General features: G+C 42.1%; 1 protein-coding gene across 1 annotated transcript in view; it reads left to right on the forward strand.

The window, feature by feature from the left end:
• The window catches only part of LOC309532943 (uncharacterized protein), a gene marked incomplete at its 3' end in the record, with an annotated part of 54,864 nt that overhangs the window by 25,902 nt on the left and 6,286 nt on the right, over positions 1-22,676 (forward strand). The window contains exon 3 of the mRNA XM_082223731.1: positions 239-264. Within this exon, the coding sequence (XP_082079857.1) occupies positions 239-264 (26 nt within the window). The remainder of the gene's footprint in view (positions 1-238; positions 265-22,676) is intronic.

Below are 22,676 nucleotides of genomic sequence, written 5' to 3' on the forward strand. Positions count from 1 at the left end.
CAACCACCCCTAGATGAAAAACAGATTCTCTCCCTGCCCCCACCCCCAGTTCATGGACTGAGCCAAAGTGCAGTTACCTATGTGAAGCAGGCAAGGGCAGAAGCATCTTCCTAGCTCTTATCATAACACATTGCCTGTCAAGTTAATGAAATTACCCAGGCTGCTAATTGTTTGCAGATCCTTGTTCTTAATAAAGAAGTGGTTATTAGTCTAATATCTGTTTATGTCCTTGTTCCAGGTTGTATGGACACCACATGGGAAAAGGTAAGGAGGGAGAGGAGGAAAGGACCGTACTTGATCGCACAGTGCATAGTTAAACTATGGAATCATTGATGGGAGTCAATGATTGCTAGCAATGTGGATGGCTTTAAAGGAGGATTAGATAAATTCATGGGCGCTAAGACTATCAGTGGTTACTAACCATAATGACTAGGCTCTACCTCCACTGTTGGAGGCAGCATGCTTCTGAATATCAGTTGCCAGAAACACCAAGAGGAGTAAGCGCTATTGCTCTTGAATCCTGCTTGCGGGTTCCTCTTGGGCATATCGTTGGCCACAGGATGTTGGACTAGATTGACTCTTCTTAGGCAATCTGCATTTCTGAAGATACTGCACTTCAACAAATATTATTTGCATATTTGTTCCTTGGTCCGTTTCTAAAACAGCATGTGTCAATATGCCATTTAGCCTCTCCTGGAATATATTTTGTAAGCAGAAGAGCGGGGGATGAAACATTAAACAGCGTTTTATAGGTTTTTACCCCTTAGGTAGATAAGTAGTGAAAATAATTGCTCATAGCTTGTGAGATGTTGATTGTTTCCAAGAACATTGCAAACAAAGGTGATTGTCTCCCTTATGCAAATATTTACTTGGTTTCTGTTACTTGGCATGCCCTCCTTCTTCCAGGGAAAATGCTTTCCCAGCCCAGAAGTCAAATACTCTCTATGTTTACACTTTTATAGTTGGCACCATGTCAGCTATTGCTGCTTAAGTTAGCAACCATTGGCTACATAGAGTAGTGGTGTTAAAGCTGACCATGAGCACTTGTAAGAACACAATGTAAGAATATATATTGACGGTACTAGGGGGAAATGAGCATGGGAGAGCAGGTTTGCAACCTGGCATCTAAGCACAGTTAGTTTAAAATTAGTGCTGCTGTTTGGATATACTGTTTGAAAAGCCTATTTACAAAGGCATTATATGATCAGACCTCAGCTCAGGATTTCATACAAGTGAACTCACTGAATATTGATCCAGGTTATGTTTCTGTTGGTTTATTATTCATTCAGTTTTGTCATGAATGTTTAAACTTCAATGCTTCAAACCTACATAAGAGGACCCTTTTGGGTAAGACCAAATGCCAGCATCCAGCTTCCCCCCAGTGGCCAACCAGATGCCTATGGGAAGTCCAGAAGGATTACATGTGCTCCTCAGCTGTCCTATGACTTTCAGTCACCTGAAATGAAATTTTGAGAGGCAATATTCTTCTGAATGGCAAATGCAGAAGGGAGTGGGCTGGTGACAAGGCACCCTGGTTGGGAGTTTCCTTAAGGAAACTGGCTATTTCAACACTGCTGAAAGCAGGATGCTTGACTAGACGAACCTTTACATCAATCAGGCATTGATATTGGGCACATTGTGCTACTTCAACGTTATGCCTCATCTAAGGCTTGTGAGCCCATAATAGGATATGGGTGGGGAGGGAGGGAAGCAGCCACTAGCATTGTGAAGCAAGGAAAGCCTGCTCAACTACTTGTACAGCCAGCTGCTTGACTCAAAGATGTGCAGGCTTTTGAACAAGGGCATTCTCATTTTTGAGTATGCCTTTTCAAAGGCTCGCAACTTTTCTAGACGGCCTCTTCCCAGTTCACCACCCAGTGCTGCCACTGTGCTTCAGGTAGAGATAACTTAGACCAGGGTTCAGGAACCTTGGGCCTGGGGGACAAATATAGCACTCCCGGCCGAACACTGCATGAAATTGGGTTGATAGCCATCTGCGGCCGCAGATTGACCACCCCTGCTGTAGAATATGAGATGTTTTGAAAACAGCTTGAAAGCAGCCTTTAAGGCATAAACATGTGGTTTGTGAAAGAAAATAAAGATGGTCTAGTTCGCAAGCAGCTTGAAATGCTATATTTAACTTTCACTTCAGAAGACAGATAATAATTAAATGAGCTGAACTGTATAGAGCAGGTTATGTGCTTCATAAAGCACTGAGTGGCAGGTTCAGAAACAAAATGCTTCATTGTAGCCTTGATAGAATCTAAATAAAACTTGCCCCTTTTATTTTGTTTTTATTTGCAACGTCTGCCTTTAGAAATATTCCTATTTACAGGAACAAAGAGAGAAATCCTTAGGAACTAGATCATCACATTTCTAGGAACTGTTATGAGGCCCTACAAAAGATGGGTCCCTGTTCTACATGATTCTGCCTTACCAATGGCCTAAATAAGTTCAGAGGCTGCAGTATGAGATACTGATTTCTGTGTATGAAAATTGGAAATTAAAATCCAAGAACTACCTACCACCGCCACCATTCAAGGGCCAGTTAGGTCACATTAGGATTTATTTTATGACATTTTCCTAAAAGAGCAAGGAAAAAATAATTTGTATATGCATGAAATGCAACACCACCTCTATCTCTTTCTGTGTGATGTTGTAACTGGATACATCAAAGATCTAATCCTATTTACATATTAAGGATCACTGGAAAGGAAATTTAATATTGCATATATTTAAACCATATTCAGAGCCAGGTGAAAAGCTCAGATAATAGATAAAATTTGCCTGAAGTCACTGGAAACATTCTCTGCTTCTGACCTTCTGATATCTGCATTTCTAAAAGACTGTACTTTTGTAAATTGTATGAATCTTTGTAATGAATTTTAGAGGACTTTTTTTAATGATAAAGGAGAGAATGCTTTTTCTCCCCAGTTCCAAACCATGCACCAGAAACTATGCTTTCCATGATGAATAAATAGAATAGAGACCCAGATGTGTCCATGAGGACTAGTACATTACCAGTATTTATTCTTGGGCTTCCATTCTAATTACAGCCATATGTTGCACCACTGGCACCACTGGCACAATGTACGATAAATAGTTTGCTGTATTTAATTAGCTTCTTTTTGTGATATATATTTTTTGACCATTAGGTTATGTGGTCTGTGTATTTTTTTTATAAACAATATGTACCACCTCTATTCAGAACAAGCCTTTTTCAGGAAGGTACGGTTGTACAGATTCAATAGCAATGGCAGTAATAAACATCTTTTGTGTGTGTGTAATATATGAGTCCTCTTTAAACATAAAATAGACAATAGGTCCCTTAAGTCCGCTGTGTATTAGGACACCCAGCAAAGCAGAGCCTCAGTGGATGAGTGAGTCAGTGAGAGAATGAGGAAGTAATTCAAACACTGACAGACATCATACTGGATAAAGAGGAAGTCAGTAAGCACACTCCAGAGAGGAATAAGCTGGCAACACTGAACATAAATTCCTTTGATCTCCAAATCACGTAGGCCCAGAAGATGCGGGAGAAAAACCAAGCAAAAATAAAAATAAAAATGAGCGCTTTGCTTTTCTCTCGCAGTTTCCTGGCTGTTGAAGTAATAAGAGTAGGAAGTGCAAGATGTCAAATCTGAAGCTGCTTTACAGATGCTCTTTGAATAAACTGCTGGTTTACCCTTTTCAGCAAGTGTGCCACAAGTTAAACAGAAAGCGTTTGATAGTGCCACTCTACTGTGCATTAAAGTAAATGTGGAGCATCCTTCTGCCTTAGTGCGGTTTCCCCCTCTTGCCTACTGACCTCCAGCAGCGCCCTGTGGAAGAACCAAAAAGAAGTACAGGCTTGACAATGTTCCCATAGACAGGCCCAAGGATGAGGTTGGCCACTTAGAATCATAGAATCATAGAATCATAGAGTTGGAAGAGACCACAAGGGCCATCGAGTCCAACCCCCTGCCAAGCAGGAAACACCACCAGAGCACTCCTGACATATGGTTGTCAAGCCTCTGCTTAAAGACCTCCAAAGTAGGAGACTCCACCACACTCCTTGGCAGCAAATTCCACTGTCGAACAGCTCTTACTGTCAGGAAGTTCTTCCTAATGTTTAGGTGGAATCTTCTGTCTTGTAGTTTGGATCCATTGCTGCATGTCCGCTTCTCTGGAGCAGCAGAAAACAACCTTTCTCCCTCCTCTATATGACATCCTTTTATATATTTGAACATGGCTATCATATCACCCCTTAACCTCCTCTTCTCCAGGCTAAACATGCCCAGCTCCCTTAGCCGTTCCTCATAAGGCATCGTTTCCAGGCCTTTGACCATTTTGGTTGCCCTCCTCTGGACACGTTCCAGTTTGTCAGTGTCCTTCTTGAACTGTGGTGCCCAGAACTGGACACAGTACTCCAGGTGAGGTCTGACCAGAGCAGAATACAGTGGCACTATTACTTCCCTTGATCTAGATGCTATACTCCTATTGATGCAGCCCAGAATTGCATTGGCTTTTTTAGCTGCCACGTCACACTGTTGGCTCATGTCAAGTTTGTGGTCAACCAAGACTCCTAGATCCTTTTCACATGTACTGCTCTCAAGCCAGGTGTCCCCCATCTTGTATTTGTGCCTCTCATTTTTTTTGCCCAAGTGCAATACTTTACATTTCTCCCTGTTAAAATTCATCTTGTTTGTTTTTGCCCAGTTCTCTAATCTGTCAAGGTCGTTTTGAAGTGTGATCCTGTCCTCTGGGGTGTTAGCCACCCCTCCCAGTTTGGTGTCATCTGCAAATTTGATCAGGATGCCCTTGAGTCCATCATCCAAGTCGTTGATAAAGATGTTGAATAAGACCGGGCCCAAGACAGAACCCTGTGGCACCCCACTAGTCACTCTTCTCCAGGATGAAGAGGAACCATTGATGAGCACCCTTTGGGTTCGGTCAGTCAGCCAGTTACAAATCCACTGAGTGGTAGCGTAGTCAAGACCGCATTTTACCAGCTTCTTTACAAGAATATCATGGGGCACCTTGTCAAATGCCTTGCTGAAATCAAGGTAGGCTACATCCATTGTGTTCCCTTCATCTACCAGGCTTGTAATTCTGTCAAAAAATGAGATCACTTACACATCACTAAATGACAGAACAAAAGAGGGTGCAAGTTTGTGTCAAATGGGCACATAGAATTGTAGTGTTGGAAGGGACCTCAAGGATCATCTAGTCCAGGGGTCGGCAAACTAAGGGCTGTGGGCCAGATCAGGCCCAATTGCTTACAGGATTTCGGCCCACGGATTGTCTGTGGATCGGCATGGGGATTCTGTTTGTTCAGGCTGCGCCATTTCCCCCCTGCACCATTCCAACCCCCCCCACACCGTGGCGGTGCTTCCTCCCTCCCTCCTCCCGGCTTCTCCCTGCCCTGCCTAGAGGAGGAAGGGGGCTGGGCTGAGCTGGCTGAGCACCATTTTAAGCAGCCCCTCTCTGGAGCCAGCCCTTTCGCACCGCTCATCTTCCCTTTGCTGCGTCTGCCACTGCCTTGGTGCTCCTGTGGGTCAGAGAGTGGAGCAGATGAGCTTGCTCTGCCTACTCACGAGAAGCAGCAGCGGTGGCGGCGGCAGCCCCAGGGAAGGTAAGCGCAGCGGCTGGGGGTGGGGAGGAGGACCACTTGCCCCCCTCACCACTTTTTCCAGCCCCCCCTGGTGTCACTTCTCTGGCCCGCCACAAGGTCAGTGGACCGGCCCGCAGCTAATTGTTTTTGCCAATTCCTGATTTAGTCCAACCCCATGACAGATGGCCACCAAACCTCGGCTTAAAAACCTCCAATGAAGGAGAGTTTGCCACCTTCTGAGGGAGTCCATTCCACTGTCAAGCAGCTCTTACTGTCAGAAAGTTCTTCCTGATGTTTAGTCAGAATTTTCATTCTCGCAACTTGAAGCCAGTGGTTTCGGTAATACTCCAAAACTCAGATAATATGTGGAGAGAGAGAACAAGACATTCTTAGCATTACTTGAGAAACAGAAATAGAAATATTAGTATAGCACTTTTAATTCTGCCCTTGCAATATTGTTTGTGGTCATCTTCATGGTAACCCTGGCGAGGATTTATTATTATTATTTTAAATTAAGATGGGAACCAAAGCCCAAGTGCATGGTTTCCTCCAGACTATGCAATGCATAGATGGCAGTGGAAAGTCTAGAGCTGCAGTCTCACAGATCATTAACCAACTTTGTTTTAAAATTCAGGTGGAGTGATAGAAGCACTTGTCTTGGGAGCAGGCATCAGGGGTCTTTTACAGTAATGTACAGTGGTGCCTCGCAAGACGAAATTAATTCGTTCCGCGAGTTTTTTCATCTAGCGAATTTTTCGTCTTGCGAAGCATGGTGTTGGGAAAATTTTGGAAAAGCTTCAAAAATCACCAAAGTCTTCAAAAACCTCAAAAAAGGCTACCACACCGCGTTCTATGAGTTGCTCCTCGAAGTCAAGTTGCAACTGTATTAACGGTGTTAAGAAAAAGGAAACAAACTTGCAAGACGTTTTCGTCTTGCGAAGCAAGCCCATAGGGAAATTCGTCTTGCGAAGCAGCTCAAAAAACACAAAACCCTTTCGTCTAGCGGGTTTTTCGTCTTGTGAGGCATTCGTCTTGCGGGGCACCACTGTATTAACAAAGGAACAGGAGGTTTTATTGTAGCTCAGAGTGTTTCAGAACACAGGCTCCTTCTTCTGGAGCAATTAAACCCGGCTGAACTCTACTCTGATTGAAATTAATGAACCTAATTGAACAGTCTCATTGAAATTAATGGCCTTAAGTTAGCCATGCCCATTAATTTCAATGGGTCTATTCTAAGTATAACTAATGTTGGATACAGCCCTCAAAAACTGCGGAATAGCTGAAGCAGCTTTGCACAGGTTCTGCTGCCTGCCTGGTACCCTGATCATTAGTTGACTCTTTTGAGAAGTTTCTCCTTTTTGCATTTATGTATAGCATACAGCATATAGCATTACTAAAATCACAATCAAGCTATATTATCCCTCTTAACCAGGGTGGAATTTTGAGTGGGAAACTGGTGGGCAGGAAAAAGGTAACCTCTTCAGCATCCTGGTTCTGTTTCAAGTAGCATTCTCCCATGCCTGGTCTTCAAAGAAATTAAATCATGAGAAATCCAATCATGGATGCCCAATGTCTCACCTTATTTGGCTTCCTGCACAGTACCCCTAATGGACCATGACCCAGATTTGATCAATTACTCCATAAAGGTTATCTGTCCATTGGTAATTGTTATATGTTTTTAATGAATTTACGAATTACATATAAACAATGCCTTTAGCAATTATTTATAGATATTGGAAAGCGCTATATCTGGCATTGCTCCAGAATTCTAAGAACCCCTCCAAATCAGGGCACTTTTGAAAGCTTCTGGCCACCATATTGATCCATAATGGCTTCCTATTCCACCCAAACTTTGAGGAAAACCTGTTCCTTGATCTCTGCAACCATTGTGCTAAATTTAGTTATGATATCTTAACAGGCGTCCAATTGCATAGTGAATATAAATACATTCCAGAGGAAAGGTGTGAAATTTGCTATTAATATCAGTGCCTGCTTATTACACTGAATGGGTAGGAAGTGATGAACACACTGGATCACATTCTGAAGGGGATGAGAGAAGCAAATACAATCCTTCTGGTATGCCCTGGCATTCTGTTTCCCTATTGTACTGAAAATCTCTTTTTAGTAAAAAATGGCAGCAGTAAGCACAATGTGTAGTTGGGGTAATATAATCATACAATTGCGTAGCTGGAAGGGGACTTGGAGGTCCCCATTCAATGCCCTGAATGTCATCTTGTCCAATGTCCTGCTCAATGCAGGGTGTAAGCGGTGTTCCCATCCAGTTCTGCTGAAACACTTCCAAGTAAAGAAGAGCCTACAGCATCCTAAGGCGATCTGTTCCACTGTCAAACACCTCTTACCATTAGGATATTTCTCCAAAAACTTATCCCTTGAACTTCCCACCATGAGTTCTAGGCATGTCTGCCCTCTGGAGCAGCAGGGATCAAGGATGTTGCATTGTGTTGGCAGCATTCTCTAGGATAAATAGACTAAGAATAATCTTTACTTGGGTCAGTTGTTTATAACAGTAGTTTCCAATTAGCTAATTACTGAGGACCCCCTATTTTTCAAAAGCCAAGCCACGGAGCCCTTACTTTTGACAATTTTTATAACTCTATGGTAGTTACCTCTGCAAAACAAATTTTTGAACAAAATGTGGGGTAGCCCCTAATAAGCAAAGGATTTTAGGAATATTGGAAAACAGACCATAAAATTTGGGTACATTCCATAGTCTCCCAGGGGTCCCCGGACCCCTAATTGGGAACCACTGGTTTATAGCCTTCATGATAAAGGCTGATTTGAAAAATGGTATACTTAAAAGGGTGCTACTGTCCATAATTACTTAACCTATGTATAACACAGGAGTTATAGTCTAGGTTCAGAAACGAGACCACCTTTCACTATTCTGCTTAAAAAGCTATTTCGTTTCAATAGGAAAATGCAATTCACAGAAAATGTAAATGTGAGTATACAAATAAAATGTTCAAATGTCCTTGAGAGGACAGGACAGGTTAAACAAGAAACAAATAAATTTGAAGAATCCTATTTGCGTCCACTTTAAAATGACAGCTGTAATCATGTTTGTTTTATTCTGAATTCTTGTTTACAGACAAGGAATGTTTGGGTTTCATTTTGGAACTGGGACAGCAAGCACTCAAACGTACTGTCTGTACAAAGAATTATGATCCTTTCCATGATATTTTTTTAACAGTACATGGTTTATTTTTAAATAAAAGAGAGGCTCAGTATCTGCCCAGGACAAGCCCCTGTTTGTGGAACGGTTTGATGGACTCTTTTTCTAATAAAAGAATAAGAACAAGAATAAGACTATCCCTGACTGCAGTCACACTACACAAAATGTGTCTAATGGGGGGAAAATATACTTCCTGCTTGATCATCAGAATTGTGACTTTCAGTGTGGGTGTGAGTGCACGCACAAAACAGCAAGTTATTTATTCCCATGGGTAGGGTAGTGGTGGAAAGGTGTGAAACAAACATATATTTTTTTAAGAAAATCTTTTTCCTGTCCCCAAATCTGGCCCTCAGTTCACCTCTTCCCAGACCAGAGCTATGTGGGGCTTTCCAGTGTCCAGGGCAAATGTTTTCCCAAATCTCACTTTTTATACATGTATTGCTCCCTACTGTTTATTCATCCCAGTGTCCCACCTCCTCAAATTCTGGAGTTTGTTTTCATGATTTACAGACATTTACTAAAAGCTAAACTACTTGAAAAGTTAAATGAGCCAAATGTGCATGTGAGTAGAAGTGTCACCCATGGGATCTCCAACATAAAGTCCTGAAATGAAGCATTTCACGGGCAGGTAGGAGCTGAGCTGGCCTGGAATCTACTGGATCCTGAGCCAACCCTACTGCCTCCAGGTGATGCTGTTGGGCCTGATCCGACCTGCCTGTTCACCCCGCATTTCACCTGGGTGTTCACGTGTGGCAGGGCTGCAGCCAGTTTTGATTTCTGAGCCACATCTGTTCCCCCAAAACATTGCTTCCAACGGAATTTTCTTCAGAACTGCAGCAGGGGAGGGGGCAGTTCAGATATCCCCCATGCCTACTGAAGTCCTGTTAATGACTAGCCCCCACTCTATCTGATGCTCTTTACATTTGAAAAAAACTGCATTTCAATATGTCAATGTGCATTTCACAACACATTGATTTTGACTCTCTAAGGCTGAGAAACTTTTGCCTATGCTTCTTGTTCCTTCCCCTTCCTTCAGGCTTTATTTGGTAAAAAAAACCACAGACCTAGGTTGGTCAACTCTGTCTAGGCCTCTAAATACATCTTGGCTATGTCTCACGGTATGATACAGTGGGCTATTACTGCAGCTGGAAGCAAGCCCAGTAGTCCAAGTACGAGCGTCACTGTTGAGAGAAGCGAATCATTTCCTCCTTGGGTGCCATATTTTGTATTTGCTGTTTTTGCAAGAGTACTCAATATTATTATTTTTCCTTGTGCACTAAACCTCAACATTTTGTGCGAATGCTTTTTTGTTTATTTTTTTGGCAGACATTCTTTCTGTTGCTTCACGTTTGCTATCATCTGCAAGTGATTTGTTTTTTAAAAGTAAGATTAAAGTTCACATACTTTCTCTTGGGTCCTGTATTAGCTCCCACCCCCGACGCCCCCTCAACAGTTCCTTTATTAATTTGGGGGAGGAAAACACTGTCTCTTTGCCTCTAGCTAATGCTTCAGTATCTGTTGAGCCAACTCTTCTCCCGTGTCCAATACAAGTGACCTTGGACTATGGTACTAGTCTCTGATAGGAAGTCGCATTTGTGGAAAGAATGTTTCGAAAACAGCATGTGGAAAGAAACAGAGCCTGATATGCACCGTTGAGGGTGGCTGCGTGCGTTAAGAAAATGCATACGTGTGAGAGATGGGAACTAAAGATGGGAACTTCCAGTCCTCAGCACATCAAGTCTGCACTGAATCTTCACCAATTCAAATAGCTCCTGAAGCTTTCCCATCACCAAAAATTCACATCCATATTACGTGCTACCACTGTGCTGTGATCTCATCAGCTCTTTCAAAACAGAACAAATTCTGATTTCCCTATAATGGGAATGGAGTGTTTCCCAAGGGAACCTGGATGTTGCAAGGTAAGAAGGATGATGATGTGTAGGAGGACTTTCAGTTGTGCATTTGAACTTGAGGACAGATAATCAGTGGCTGCTTGCATCGTGCCATGTGAAATGCTAAAACTGTGACTACTAGCCTTTGTCTCTGTGGTCAGAAGCACTATCCTTCTGACTACCGGTTCCTGGAAACCACAAGTGGGGAGAGAGCTCCTGTGCTCAAGTCCTGCTTTCAGGCTTCCTACACGCATCTGACTGGCCACTGCGAGAACAGGATGTGCCATTGGCCTGATTCAGCAGGCTCTTCCCTTCTTAAAACTGCCTATTCAAATGGTATGTGAAGTGCGTGCATACACACACATACATGTGGGATGGAGGGTGTGTAATAACAGTGCTGTTTTATTTATTTATAAGCCTACAAAGACCATGTCAACAATGACATTCATAGAGCACTAACTTACAAAATCCTAAAACAACAAAATGAAGAGAGCAGCAATATGAAAAAAACAAAAACCAGCCAATATCCTTAAATTGTCACAGCAGCTCATAATAAACCATTAGAACCATTAAAAGCTTTGATGAAAAGAGTATTTGTAGCCTGGAGACTCAATAGCGCTAATATAGCTGTCTCCTTCTTGCTATTTGGGGAGGGAACACTGCTGGGTTGTTATGTGGGATCCAGAAATCTTTCTTCCCTTTAGGGCTTCAGCTTCAAAAACTGTATTTTCCCAGCACTCAGAATGCAAAATTTTATTGCTCGACCAACATGATTCTTTTTTCATGTCTGGTTCGTCAGATTTGGTAATTGCTGTAGTGCTGATTCAGTATTATCATTTATTTAAAGTTTAAACAGTACCATCAAGAATGCACAGTGCTTTGCAGGGATTCAGTAAAAAGAAGAAGACAACAAGTCCTTGTGGCCAAGGAATTTTTACACTAAATGAAACAGAGGAGAAGATAACAGAAGGAGCCCAAAGCCTAGCAGCAATGGGGATATTGAGTCAGAGGCTACAGTGCTGTACCTAAGGAGCTAGACCAGGTTCCTGACTTAGTACCTGATGATGTTAACCAGGAAACCCCTGAACCCAGGACTGACAAGTAGGAGTCCCCTTAACCAGATGCCATACATCAGGGCCTATAGAAATAGCACTAGGATCCTTATGGGTAGCTTACCCGGATGAACAATATGCCCACTGTACCTTGCCAGTCCAATGGTGGAAAGAGTGTATCATGCAGGAGGCCATGGGGCACAGGAGGAGTGCCTTCAGACCAGTAGGTTGGGCACTCTTTAAGAGACTCTTAGTTTGCCATAAGGAGCACAGCCTAGGAAAGATGGACTGGAGGCTGAGGCTCAAAAGGCCTCTGCTCACTTTCAGTGGGGCCTGTAGCATGTTGTTCAGTAGGAGCTCTCCATGGTGCTGCAACTACTGATATGCCTTCAGGGCCAGACTCCTGCAGGACCACCAGCACCAGCCCAGAGCTCCCTCATCCTGGCTGCCACCTCATCAATCCTATACTGCAAACGGCAGTACTGCTACCATGAGGAATCCACTACCACCCTAACCCAGTCACATGATGCTGCTGGTTATTTCGTTAATTTGTAAAATCCCATCTAAACATGTCTATCTTTATATATCCAACAACCATGTTTAAAATCTCCCCCATATTCCTAGAGCATACCTCCAGTAGACCTCCATTCATTTTCTGATCAATTTTGTAGCACCCTCTTGTATGTATTTAGATTCTTCGGCACTTATAAGATTCCACTGATTTACTTTGGTTACAATTTGAAACACTTCCTGCATGCCCCACCCAGCTTCAGATTTTATCATCATACTGCTGGATTTTATCAAGTATTTTATACAGTTCAGAAAGAAGTTCTGTCAAAAATAAATAAATAAAATTTAAAAAAATTGTCCAGTAGCACCTTAGAGACCTACTAAGGTGCTACTGGGCAATTTTTAAATTTTTATTTATTTATTTTGACTGCGTCAGACCAGCATGGCTACCTACCTAAGTTCTATCTAAGTTCTATCTGTGTTTGTTTAAGAGAAGTAATTCTTTCAATTTAGAAGAAGCTCAAAACGTGAACATTTCTGCATTTTATACAAATATTTCTTTTTTGGGGGGGAGGTTAAATCCTCTTTGCAGCAGTTCTGTAACTTACAATATTTATTTCCATTCTTGAGAAAACATTAGACACATGGTCCAGACACATGGCCCAGTGAAATCTCAAAATCGCCTAATCTACCTCCCACCTAAATTGTTACAATTAATATATGATGTTAAAGGAGAAATAGGTGGTGCTAACATCCCTTTAAGCCTATCTCATACAGAAATAATGGCAGATCATGTCTCACTTTCTTGAATGGTCCTCCAATTTACTTTTGAGAGCCACATCCATTTAGTTAATAGAAACTCTGCTCGGTGCTTGGTATTTTTTTAAAAAGGTAATGTCAACTATATTTTTATATTCATTGCTTCAAAGAATTCAGAAGTGCCACTAGATGATATCATATAATGTTGGGTGAAGATAATCACCCACTTTTAACATGCCTCTGAATATGAGTAACTCCAGCTTTCTTAAAGTTTAGTTAAAACCTATCCATACTAGCTTGCATTGTGCTTAACTTAAGTGTAGGAGTTTTCAATAGACTGGCTGAGAAAAGAAAGATGATAACTGACCCAGACCCTACAATAATCATCTGAGTCCCTCTTCCACAAGAGGTCTAGAGGGCAGCAAAGTGAGAATAGGCCTTTTCTGCAGTGGCTCCCCATTTGTGAAACGCTTTCCTCAGGAAGGCTTACCTGGTGCCTTCATTACATATCTTTAAGCACCAAATGAAAACATTTCTCTTTAACCCAGCTTTTGGCTGATTAACATGCAACATCCTTTTAAATGTGTTTGTGGGAGGGGGATTATTGGTTTGTTCTTGTTTTTATTATGTATTTTGTGCTTTCATTTTGTATTTTTATGTTGTGAACTACCTTGTGATCTTCAGATGAAGGACAATATACAGATTTATTAATGAATAAACAAACACACAATATGAAGCACCCATCCCTAACCATGACTGAAAGCTTTGAGGCCATATTCTCACCTGATGCATGCCAACAATCAGAGAGTTAAAAGAGTTCATTAAGTAGGCCATATTCTTCATTGCAATCATAACCACGTATACTCAGAAATAAATCCTATTGAATTCAGTGCAGTTTATTCCCAGGTTAGGGGGGCTAAGACTGCAGCCTAACCAATGCTGGTTCCAGTCTTCTAGCACCTCTTCTTCCATTTTCTGTGTGTTCGACAACTTTTAGTTCTATACTTGGTGCCAACGATTTACTTTGTTGCCAGAAATCTTACTAAACATCTGCAAAACCACCATAGTTTTTTTATAATGAAAGCTAAAGATCATCCGAACCATGTCACCCACATACAAACAGAACGTTTTGTCTCATTCCAGTTTGAAAACCCTGAATGTATTTTTAGCCGTGTACAATGAAGTGTGAGGCTACAACTCTCATCCCTCTTTGAATCATTGCTCCTAACAAAGCTCTTTTCTGTTAACCTTTTTGCTTTGAAACCTGCATACTCCTCTTCATGAGAATTAAAATGTAAATCTCCTTTATTTTTAAGTAAAAGGATATGAGCAAGCTTATCCTCACACAATTTCCTCTATAATTTGTGTAATTATTATTTTCAGATCAGATCTTTTCAGAACTTTTATAGTAATTTTGCACTATAATTAAACACATTCAGTTTGGTGATACACTTATTTATATATCCAGCTAAGGCTGTTTTGTTTCATATATTTACATAAACAGGTATTTTTATGTTTGGTTCCCTTTCATGAGCACTCCACCACCCCCATTTTTCTATCCATACACACAGCCATGTCTACCTCTCACAGTCAATGTTCTTGTACTGCTGATAATTCAGGGGAACTATAGGAAAGAACAAACTGTTATTCAATGGGCACATTCTTATTTAGAGTTTTCTACTTCTTGCATATGATTTATCTTCTTCAAGGTTCCCAGAATTGAGCCTTGAGCGCTGGCAACTGTCCCTTTCTTCATACCAGGGACTCATTAGTCAACAAGCACCAATAGCGCAAGCAGGCTAATGAGTCACACTGTTGATCCCTAAACTTGCCGCAAATAGGAAACTCTTGATAACCTAGGTATACTGTACTGTATTTGCTTGAGTCATAGTCCCTGGACACTACAGTTTGTGAAGACTTCCTTTCCCAACAATCCAATGTCTGCACTGGGTTCCTTTTGACCTCTGGGGTGAAGTCAAGGTCTAAGTAATGTCTAATACAATCTTTAAAAGTTTAGGCCAACATAGCTGAAATAAGAGATCATTTGCATATTCCTTTATGGCTTCTCAGGTTGACCAGAAATGCTATCTTATCTATATGATCTTTAGCATATCATCTATGCACCACATAGGACTGAACTAAACCATCAGTCCTGACTTCACACTAGAAAGGCCACCTCTAGCAATGGAATAGGGCAGCAAAACTGAACTGACCTCTTCCTAACTGCTTTTCTGGTCATCCCCCCTTTGTTCTACTGTGAATCTAAATCCACCACTAAAATGATTTTTTTTCTTTCTCCATTGGCAAAAACAGGAAAGTTCTTGTCTTAATGGGTCATATTACTGGACCCTCTTCAAGCAGGAAAATTCCATTCATGATTATTCAGAAGCCCATCTTTAATTGGGATTTTCTAGGAAGTGTGAGCACATGATTGCAGCCTATATTCTAGTACTTCTTGGTATTGTACTAAGATGGAATGCTTTGAGTGCACTATAAATAGAGCTGTCAGAAAATTTCTAATGTTGACAGAGTTATTTTACTCCCTGCTCTTGCTGAAATCCGGCCTTCTTTCAAAGCATATAAGCATTCACTTAAGAATTCTGGAAAAAACTCGAGATCAGATATAGCAGCAATTAATGAGTCCAGGGTAAGATGTAGAGGGCTATTTCCCTTTTAGAGACCCAGGAGACCCCCGCAGGATGGGTGGCCCAAGCCTTAACCATTAGGCCCTGGGATCACACCAGGCTGTTTTGGCCAATCGGGGAGAGCGGCGTGATTCCTGGAGCCTATAAAAGTGGCAGCGCAACACGATTGGGGCACTTGCTTTTTGCTGCCAAACACCCGCCCTCCCACCCTAACTTTAGGTCGTGCTGCTTTGGCCTTGCTTTGGATTGGGTCGCCTACTTTGGAGCAGGGGCTGGGTAGGAATTTTTCCATTTGGCAGATTGGTTGTAGGAACCTGGTTTTTGCCTACCCCCTTAGCAATCATCACTACTTTGTAAGGTTTGGCAGTTAGGCATTGGCTTATTGAAGTGTGTGGGTGGGGAGATGCGGCCATCACCTGCCCCTCCAGAAATAGGGTATTCCGGTAAAGGAATATGGGAGTCCTGGATCTTGTCTGAAGTCTGCTTGAGGGGCTAGGGCCATGCCAGGACCACAGGAACCCCGGGGTGAGCTTCGGTTGATCTTCATCGATGTTGCTCCCTTGTTTGGTGTTTACGCTTTCAGACTGCCAGCCAAAGAGGCAGGAGTCAGTTATAGTCTCTGACCAATGCCTAGGCCAATACCGCTCAATTTGTTTTGTAATCAATAAATTTGTGGCCTAAATTTTGCCTAATAACTTAAACAAAAATTTATGTGTCAGTGTGAAGTTATTTACAGGGGAAGGGCTTGGGGGCCTCGAAGTGCAAATGTGTGTGCATGCAATAGGGTTATATTTTGATTGCTTCAGATGTGACATTGTGGGCAAGATGACTTTTTAGCTATTTCCTGATTTGTCTGCTCACTGAGAAACTTGCTATTATTTCAAATTGGAAACTGCTTGTTCCAAGTCAGGTCCATCTGCCCTCCATATTGTCCACACTGACTTATCAGGATTTCATCTCCATCTCCTGCTGTAGCTGTAGCTGTAGCTGTAGCTGTAGTCCTTCCCTAGAGTTTCTGTCTTGATTTCAAGTAGTGTTTGGCAGTGCATTTGAAATAGTAGAGAAGAATGAGTCTCCCTCCCTCCCTCCCTCCCTCCCTCTCTTTCTCTCCATCCCCCCAACTTTCATCTTGAGTCTTTGCAATAATTATCTGTAAAAACAGTTACCTTCCATTGTTTCTAAGATGGCATTACCTATAGCATCAAGTACAAGTGAATGTCCCATGGACATCAGGGCTGATTTACTGAGCTGCATTTTATACATAATACGCAGGGGGTTGGACTCGATGGCACTTGTGGTCTCTTCCAACTCTATGATTCTATGATTCTATGATTCTATGATTCTATGATTCTATGAACTGGGAGTAAGAAGTCCTTACTTATTTGATTGATTGACACCGGGTGTGTGTGTCAGGGCAGTTCATAGAATAAAATCAAGATATAAAGCCACAAAATACCTAATAAAAACAAAAACAACAAAACAATAGATATGCATAGGATTGTGTTTTCTGAATTGCTCATATTGTCGTGAATTAGTTCAAGGGACTTGTCGGCTAATACTAACAACACAATAGACATGCATAGGATTGTGTTGTTAGTATTAGCCGACAAGTCCCTTGAACTAATTCACGACAATATGAGCAATTCAGAAAATTGCACTTCTGCCAAAGCTGACATGAGGGAGGGCCTGTGTGGGTGAGTGCACAAGATCTGCCCCCTGTCATTGTCACATCTCTTTCCTTGAGTTGGAGGGCAGCTGTAGTGGTTGGGAGTTACTTGTGCGTAATCCTGCTCCGTTTGAGCATCGGATTGCCTGGTTAAACCCTCCGGACTACGCAGCCCATATTAGCGTGGCTGCCCTTAGTCACTTGTAGAATCTGTCTGTGGGCGTTTCTTAAAGCGTTGCCAACATAAGAGTTGTTTGACGCCCAATCGTTTCCGCCTCTCACTGCGCGGGAGTCTCCTGCGCAGGGTGGGTGTGGGCAGCGGGGTGCTTGGGCTCTCCTTGCTAACTTCCAACGAAGAGTCCTGGAGCCCCTGCACCTCCCTGTCCCGTTGCTCTCCTGGATCCCTGGTGTTACACTCATTCTCTTCCCCTTCTTCCCGGCTGAGTCTTCCTCTAGCGCTTGGACCTTCCCCTGCAGAATCAGAGACCCTCTCCTTCTCCCGTGCCTCTGATGGCAGTTCCCTGACAGCAGCAGTCTAAAGTGGGGAACAATTTAGTACCCAGGGTACAAGAGGCTATATTACACTGCAACTCATAAAGAGTGTCAAGTATGAGGATGGAGCTAGCATACTCATCCAACAGCCCCTTAGCACACCATCAGAATGCCTGAAGAAGGCTTTCACTTTGGTGGATGTTAAACACAGACATAAGAATCGTGCTCAGTCAGGTCAAAGTCCCATCTAGTCCAGCATCCTAGCCAACCAGATACCTATTAGAAACCCTGAGTGTAACAGCACTGTCCTCACTTGTGATACCCACTGATATTCAGAAATATACTGTGGAGATAGACCTGAGAACTCATATTTCCAAGTGGAGGCACATTTCTCAAAATATTGTCTGGAACTTTCATTGCTGGGAAGGTTTCTTTATAGTTGGGAACAGTAAATATAGCAGAAAACATTAAGTTCTCCTGCTGGTACAGTAATGGGAAGTTGGTCTAATAAAGTTTTGAAGAAAGAATGTCTAGCTTCTGGGATCCATTTTATTAGTAGTAGGGAATCAGTCATGTGGAAAACTTTTGGTAGATTGTTCCAGAAAGCTAGAAAATTCACAGAAAAAGGCATGTCTTCTGATAGCTAAAAAGAATGCAGTTACCATAAAAATAGATTTGGAAGCTAAATACGAATATCAGGAATAGATATAAGAAAGAGAGTAGGAAAACAAAGTTATAAAATCACCTGTAGAAAATAAATAGTTGGCATTTTTAAACCAATGATACCAATTATGTTTTCGGGGGGAAAACTATTTGTGAATACATCAGTACAGAATGAATGCAAAACTGACTTGAGGTTATGTGGCCGAGAAGGTTTGAATGACTCATGAAGGTAATGCTGCAACAACATATTGCAGACAATCTAAAGAAAACTATGAGGTCCAGAAAGTAGCAGCACTAATTAAGCAACTGCTGGACTCACCATATGTTGTAATACTCCACATTCAGATTGCCATGGTGACATAAACTGTGGTCTTAACTCTACTTACCTGGGAATAAGCCCTATTGAATTCAATGGGATTGACTTCAGAGTAGACATGTTTAGGATTATTCAGTTATAATTACTGATTCCATATGCCAGAAAATTGGGCATTCAATGCTGAATATGAATTTAATGATTGGAAGAAACGCTTGGAAATAATAAACTGGTAGTGTTTCAGGCAGTCTATAAAAGTATATAGATTTGAAAGTTTATCCTGAAAATCATGGCTGGATTTATTTATTTATTATTTATTCATTCATTTATTGAATTTATATACAGCCCTATACCCAGAGGTCTCAGGGCGGTTCACAGAACAAGATCAACATCACGCATCAAAGATGCACATCAAAGAAGTGTTTCAGTTCAACGCATTGCAAACTGTGTATGAGAAATTGCGTTGGCAAAAATGGAACTCCATAGTACCGTTTGGTGTCCCAGTGTTATAATGGATATAAACAAGCCCTCATAAATCACTGTCCCCTTCCACTGGATCAGTTTATGGCCCCACTACCTCTTTCTCCCATTCTCTGAGCCCTGCAAGTCCCTGACATCAGTTCTCTTCAGGTCTTAAAGAAATGGGGGTGGGCATAAATTGTGAAGATGGCATAGAGGCTCATGTAGCAGCCAACATCCTTTCTGGCTCCTGCATTCTGCGAGGAGGCTGATCTGTGGGGGGTGGGGGGAAAGGGGATGTTCTTCATCCATTCTGCCAAACACACTAAGAAGCTACCTTGTGATCAGAAATGTAGTGTAATCAGGGGTCCCAATTATGGGGATGATTCTAAGTGCTTTCAGAGAAACACATGACGAATCACCTTTCAGACTTCTCCCAATCAATATGTGAAGGTCAGGGTAGAACTGGGGTGGGTGGGGATGTGTGAGGCAGTTGTGTACAGCCCCATTACCCTTCCTTGGTTTACTCATGTATGGGTAAATATAGAAACTAATTAGGACTGGAGTGAACATGATAATCTTTGAAAATATCTAGATCTGTCACAAAAAGATGGAGCACAGCAGATCTCTCAGTGTCACTGAAGGCAGTACAGTGGTACCTCGGTTTAAGTACTTAATTCGTTTTGCAGGTCCGTTCTTAACCTGAAACTGTTGTTAACTTGAAGCACCACTTTAGCTAATGGGGCCTCCCGCTGCCGCCACGCCGCCAGAGCACAATTTCTGTTCTCATCCTGAAGCAAAGTTCTTAACCCGAGGTACTATTTCTGGGTTAGCGGAGTCTGTAACCTGAAGCGTATGTAACCTGAAGCGTATGTAACCCAAGGTACCACTGTACAAAAGAAAATTCAGAATTGTACTTTCAATTTGGTGGTTAGTTATGCACTGCCAAAAGAAGAGGTTTTGTATCATCCAAAAAGAGGACAATGCCACCCCCTCTGGCTGCATTATGCTGTGGCCTAGGAGCAGCATTTTTAGCTGGCCTGTTAGCATTTTTAGCTGGCCTCCAAAGTGCCCCTCAGAGAATGGGTGAAAACTGGTCATCTGATGTCATTTTCCCACCTGCCAAACAGCCTAGCAGGCAAATATTCATCCAGCTACAGCTGGATCCAATTCCCCACCCATGGCTTAGATGAAGCGATGAAGCATGGCATAGGCCCTCCGTCTGTAATGTCCTCATTATCCCTTGGAAGCAGTTTGGTAAAATCAGTTAAGGTATCATTATCAGAAAAGGACAAAAGGGCAATTAAAGGTCAGAGCAGCATAGTGGTTGTAGCATTGGTTTCGCTCGCTGATTTGATGCTTAGAATTCTTGGGAACATTTTGTCGGTCAGCCCAATTTCTTTGCCGGGATATTGCATGGAAAAAAGAAGGCCAGAATATTCTAAATAGTAAAGGATTGCACAATTATCTATGGGGCTCATAGATACTTCTTCCATAGACATTCGCAACCAGGAAATGGACAAACATCTGTTAGGGAATATTTAGGTGTAATAAATCTTGCCTTTGGAGAAGGAATTAAATTAGACAATCCTTAGCATTCCTTCCAGCCCTATGATTCTATATGGCTCCATAATTTAATACTCACAAGACCCACATAATTTGGTTTGCAAGAACAGTCTCCGTTGAATTCAGTCAGAACTGACAGCAGCTTTAAATAATAGATCAGTGGGGTACTAATGCATACAAATGATCATCTGTATGCATTTTTTGCAGGTTTCTTCTGTCAAAAATCCCATTAATTTCAGTAGCTTTCCCCTTTGTCCCCTCAGTGGCACAATTTAACAAGGTTGATTTTGAGAACAAAATGCTCTCGACTGCACTTTATTAAATTATACATATGCAACCACTTAGATAAACTAACACACTGCCCTGTTTATGCTATGAGCTCCAAAAGCCACGAGTAACAAATAAGAATGCATATTTTAGCAGATAAATACATCTTGTACTTTTCATGTTCTACTGTGTCTGTGATGGTCATGGGAAACATGCCATTGTGCATGAGGTTTGTTCTACTGAATCTGCAGATATATGTTATGTTTTGAGGACTCTGGACTCACATGGGATTTCTGGAATGTGATCTATCCAGTCACATACCTGGTCTGCACGGCTTCTTGAATGGAGACACACAGGAAGGCATCCCTATTTTCTCAGCTGAATGTTTAGGATGTTCTTCTGCAATATGCAGTCATAAAGGAATAAGTTCTAGGACACACTCAGTTTATAGTGGCTGGATGGATCAGTGAGGCTCAACATTGCCCTATAATATACTAAATGTGCATCTTAGAGCATGCCTTAGAATCCTTTATACCGTGTGCAGGGATTCTGTGGCAGACAGGTAGAATTCCCTTTGTTGTTGTTTAGTCGTTTAGTCGTGTCTGACTCTTTGTGACCCCCTGGACCAGAGCACGCCAGGCACTCCTGTCTTCCACTGCCTCCTGCAGTTTAGTCAAACTCACGCTGGTAGCTTCGAGAACACTATCCAACCATCTCGTCCTCTCTCGTCCCCTTCTCCTTGTGCCCTCCATCTTTCCCAACATCAGGGTCTTTTCCAGGGAGTCTTCTCTTGTCATGAGGTGGCCAAAGCATTGGAGTCTCAGCTTCAGGATCTGTCCTTCCAGTGAGCACTCAGGGCTGATTTCCTTAAAAATGGATAGGTTTGATCTCTCAAGAGTCTCCTCCAGCACCATAATTCAAAAGCATCAATTCTTTGGCGATCAGCCTTCTTTATGGTCCAGCTCTCACTTCCATACATCACTACTGGGAAAACTATAGCTTTAACTATGCGGATCTTTGTTGGAAAGGTGATGTCTCTGCTTTTTAAGATGCTTTCTAGGTTTGTCATTGCAGAATTACCTTAGCAAACATTAATATGGCCAAGGTTCTCTGAAGGAAATGGTTAGGCCACGTGTACCACTCTGTTGTCAAATAATAAACTGTGTATCATGCCAACCATCTAATGCTGCTGAATGTCACCTGTCCAGATATCAGACACTGTTTCAGACTATTGGTCCATCTAGCTCAGAACTGAAGACAGAAGTGCCTGGCGTGCTGTGGTCCATGGGGTCACAAAGAGTCAGACACGACTAAACAACTAAACAACAACAAGTTCAGAACTGTCTACTCTGATTGGCAGCAGATCATCAGGGTTTCAAGGAGGGCCTCTCTCCGAGTGCTGCCTGGGGAAGCTGGAGGTTGAACTTTATGCAAAGCTAGTTATCTACCACTGATGTAAGATCCTTCTCCTTTAATCATTTAATAGTGTACAGAGTATTTATTATCGCCTTTTGATCCGAGTCTTATTTGGTGTCATGGACAGGAAGGAAGCAGAACTTCTTTTAACTGTGGTAAAGTTTTGAATTGCAGCAAAATGCAGGGGCAG

This window comes from Podarcis vaucheri, assembly GCF_965113315.1.
Source record: "Podarcis vaucheri genome assembly, chromosome: 5".
In the NCBI taxonomy this organism is placed as follows: Eukaryota; Metazoa; Chordata; class Lepidosauria; order Squamata; family Lacertidae; genus Podarcis; species Podarcis vaucheri.